This window comes from Bombus terrestris, chromosome 7, assembly GCF_910591885.1.
Source record: "Bombus terrestris chromosome 7, iyBomTerr1.2, whole genome shotgun sequence".
Classification (NCBI taxonomy): domain Eukaryota; kingdom Metazoa; phylum Arthropoda; class Insecta; order Hymenoptera; family Apidae; genus Bombus; species Bombus terrestris.
Window position 1 is genome coordinate 12,405,824 of NC_063275.1, and position 4,277 is coordinate 12,410,100.

Here is a 4,277-nt window from a genome sequence, read left to right on the forward strand (position 1 = left end):
TTGTTTAATCTCATGTACAGGGCACGGTGACCTCCGATTGCGGAGGATTACTGGTTGGAGGCGAATTAACCGCTCTAAAGCACGAGATTCAACTGTTGCGAGAACGATTAGAGCAACAGAGCCAACAGACCAGAGCCGCCGTTGCCCATGCGCGACTGCTTCAGGATCAGCTTGCGGCTGAAACAGCAGCTCGAGTCGAAGCTCAAGTAAGTGATGATGCGCTGCTTTGCTTATAAGCCGCCTGTCGATTATGTCAGATCTGAAAATATTGATTTATCAGTACTAGATTTAACGTATTATCATCTGCTCTGTATAGATATTAATTAAGGTTGCCAGATATATACATGTAATTGAAAAAATAATCGTAATAAAATAAAGTAATAGTAAAAGTAATTAGAGTAAATATATACTAGCAGGTGTAGGTACTGATAAGTATAATTAATATTGTTTGTATGACAATAGAAAATATCGATTTGCAATGTTAATAAATGTTGACACATGTTAGAACAGATAGTTATTACTAATTTTTTGATAATTTACAAGCAAGCATCAGCGAAGTTTATAAAATTTGTAAAGTTTGTAAAAAAATTTGTGGGCAGTAATAAACATCAAGAGACATCGGTATATATTTTTAGATTTTGTAAATATTATCAACAGACGGTAGCAGCTATTTGTTATTGTTAGTAGATACTGATAAGTTGAATCAAATATAACACTAAGTACTTATATTTTATCTATGTCTATATGTCATTCATATCTTGTCGTGTTTTAGCTTTTATCAACAGATAATAATAACTACTTGTTGCTGTTAATACATACTGACAAGCTCAATTAAATATGATACCAAATATTTATTATGTTTTATGTTTTAGGCCAGGACGCATCAATTGCTGATGCAAAACAAAGAACTTCTAGAACATATAGGTGCGTTAGTCGGCCATCTTCGAGAGCAAGAAAGAATCTCGAGTGGTCACGTAACCTCACAGCCTCAGTTGTCTGGCTCAGCGACGATGCAACAAACTACCACCGTTCCTGATCTGTCGAACCTCGGCCAGGTAACGCTCTACCGAATACCATGACACGAGTGTTCAACAGCCAGCAACCCGTATGCCTGCGAACGTTGCATTCCAATTAACGTTTAGCACTGTATTTTGTATTTTCTTTGTTTTTCTTTTCTTTTTTATACCGTAACGCCTTTTGTACTGACGCATCTTTCAGTGATCTTCTTAATAAAACAATTTATGCACATTTTTTATATTTTGCACCTGTCATCGAGCAAGTGTGACTGTTTTTGTATCAAGAAATGAGTTACAAGTATTTTAATTTGTTTACTGTAGAATTGAGAATGCGTGCTTTTCTTTACTTTTTACATTTGTTAAAATGGCGATTGTTCTTTGTTTGTACCACTTGATTACGTTCCGTCATTTTATTTTTAGATAAAATACGACTAAATGTATGTTTAAAAGTATTTGCTATAATTCAAATTGAATGTTCTAGTTTTTTTTTGCATGTACATTCATGATTATGTTTTTTAAAATATTGTTTTACGTTTATGAAAGATTTTATATTTTAACATAATTAAGATACCTGAATGTAAATAGTATCAATCCGTAAATGGATATATACCATTTACAAAAGAAAACTGATCTTATAATTTATTTAGTATGAATAGTAATTGGTCAAAAAATAGTGGAACAAAATTTAAACGCTGTGATGGAAAAAAGACGTTGTTAAGTATACGTGATAAGTTTAAGCATATTTCACAAAGGAACTTTTTAATCCTTTTAAGGAAACTGTATGAGCGGTTAAACTTTGAAACACGTGAAAACAGTATTGCTTATGAGCGACGCGTTTCATCCTAGATTGCTCGGCCGGAAGATAGCAATTTAATGCTGACGTTAAAGCTAAATCGCTAATCCAATAATCGTGCTAAGCGCCGGTGTGACGATGTTATGTAACAGGTCTTCGCACGGGATTTTGGATTTTGTGCTACCAACAAATGCTAGGTAATGTTGCCAATTTTTGAATTTTTACAAAGCATGCATCAGAATTAAAAATATAGAATTTCAGGTAATCAACTATTGTCATTCTTCCTTAACGTTTCACATTCCAAATTTTTGCCTCACTAAATTTATAAAATGTGAAAATGTGATAATTAAAAAGTGAAAATTTTGCATATTTGAATGTATTAAACATTAAAATTTCTAGTTATCCACTCTTTTACATATTTTCTAGAAGAATGTTTTAATATCATTACCTTCTAAACAGTGCCAACGAACAGGAGGACAAAGTTCACCATGGGAACTGGATCCACCATCTCCATACTACTCTTATCCATCAGATTCCTTATACCCTGGAGGTTTGAATACAATAGGAATACAAGGAAATAGTTGTCCAGCAGATCAGTTACAGTTTCAAACACAACTCCTAGAAAGGCTGCACAACATAAGTCCATATCAGCCTCAAAGGTCACCTTATAACACACCTTCTCCTTATACAATGGGTCCCAATCTTGTTGTACCTCCTAACAATAGGCCAGCTGTAAGTAAATTCCAATATTAATTCTAACAAAATCCAGCAAAATATACATAATTTGTACAATTCTTTTGTATTTTACAGAGCTCAGCCCAGTTGTCTCCAAATTCCATGTCATTAAGAGCTTCTCAACCAAACAGTTTCTCTTCATCACCCATAATGACGCACAAAGTAGACAATTATATCGGAAGTTCAGAGACTACAGAGTTGAAGACAACATTTATTAAACCTTTACCCTGTACAGGCGAAAGGAACGTCAGTCACGTAGTTCAGGAGACGAAGAGTAAGCAGGATCGAATCAATCTGCATGATGAAATTCCACCAATTGTGTTGGATCCTCCGCCTCAGGGTAAACGCTTAGATACAACACCTAAGCAATCACCGACTAAAGAAAACTCCAACGGTCAAGCGTCGAATAAACAAAGTTTACATAACCAGAAAAACTTGGCTACCATATTAAGAACTCCTGGTCCACCGCCGTCTCGCACAACCAGTGCTCGTTTGCCTCCAAGAAATGATTTGATGTCCGAAGTGCACAGGACTACCTGGGCGAGACATACAACCAAGTGATAAAAGATCTTTTCCAGAGTAGTTTCTGAAAAATTTTACTGTCTACTAAACATATCATCTCTTGGGTAGAACGCTTTTTATAAAAAATAATGTTTTCTTTTCTATATTTTGTAGTATAGTTTGGGTCGCGAATTAATTTGGAGTTGATTGTTTGGCCGCTATATAAACTGTCTATGTTATAATGCAATCAAAATTAATTAACTGTTATTATAATTATTCTTAGTTTTAAATATAACCAAAACCATTGTCTACACACGAAAGTTCTGCCCAAGTAAGCTTATTATTAAATGTAAGGACTAAGTGAAGCATGTAAATGCATTGTTTTCCTTATAAACACTGTAGAGTGTTCATAGGAGGTGGGATTTTAATTATCGACGTAACAAACAGAAATAATAGTTCCAAATGGTTGTTAACAGTCTTTCTTTGAATGATAAAATCAGACATTGATAGCGGAATGTATAAATTTAGTGTATCCTTTAGATTTGGCGAACTCGTGCCAAAAGAGTAGAGCTTTTAATAAAGCATATTTACAACAAGCGAGCAAACAATTTGTGATCAGCGTGTGACAAATAAGTGTATATAAAGTATATCATTCTTGTACATACTTATTACACATCTATAACTAATTTTACAAGTCGAACTCTGTACTGTAAAATAGAAAGATGCAGATTTAATCTGGTGTTAAATTATTATGAATTTTATCTAACATATTTCTTAGGGAAGACAATTCTTTTTGTATTGTATGTATGGAAAAATTAATGAACGTAAAAAGAAAAAGACAAATCTATATGTTGAATTCAGAGGAGTATATAAATATGTAGCTCTGACATGTTAAACTCGCAATTAAAATAAATTAAGATAAACAATTGGTTTATGAAAACGTTGAAGCCATCAGAAAGTATATTTAAAAATTGCAATGGCCAGTAAATAAAATGCTCTGTGAAAAATCGACGTGTTTAATTTACCTTTACAGTCAGGATGCATTTAATATCCTCATAAATGATGATATCCTTTCCACTGTATCTGGTACTATTAATGGCTTGCAGTTTAATACGTGTTAGTATCTTTCAGTATTAATAGGGTAATCATGCTGTGTAGTTCACTATTCTGACAGTGCTTGTACTTTCCTGCCTTTATGGTAATCAGTATACTAGCAGACCTTAAAAAGACCA

General features: G+C 33.6%; 1 protein-coding gene across 8 annotated transcripts in view; it reads left to right on the plus strand.

Annotated features, from left to right (window-relative positions):
• Positions 1-4,052, plus strand: part of LOC100646110 (carboxyl-terminal PDZ ligand of neuronal nitric oxide synthase protein) — a 39,127-nt gene extending 35,075 nt beyond the window's left edge. For all 8 annotated transcript variants that reach the window (XM_003396934.4, XM_048407770.1, XM_012310171.3 and 5 more), the window contains 4 exons: positions 21-206; positions 873-1,055; positions 2,269-2,541; positions 2,620-4,052. In XM_003396934.4, the coding sequence (XP_003396982.2) occupies positions 21-206; positions 873-1,055; positions 2,269-2,541; positions 2,620-3,105 (1,128 nt within the window). In that variant the 3' untranslated portion in view covers positions 3,106-4,052. The remainder of the gene's footprint in view (positions 1-20; positions 207-872; positions 1,056-2,268; positions 2,542-2,619) is intronic.
• Positions 4,053-4,277: the final 225 nt, after the last annotated feature.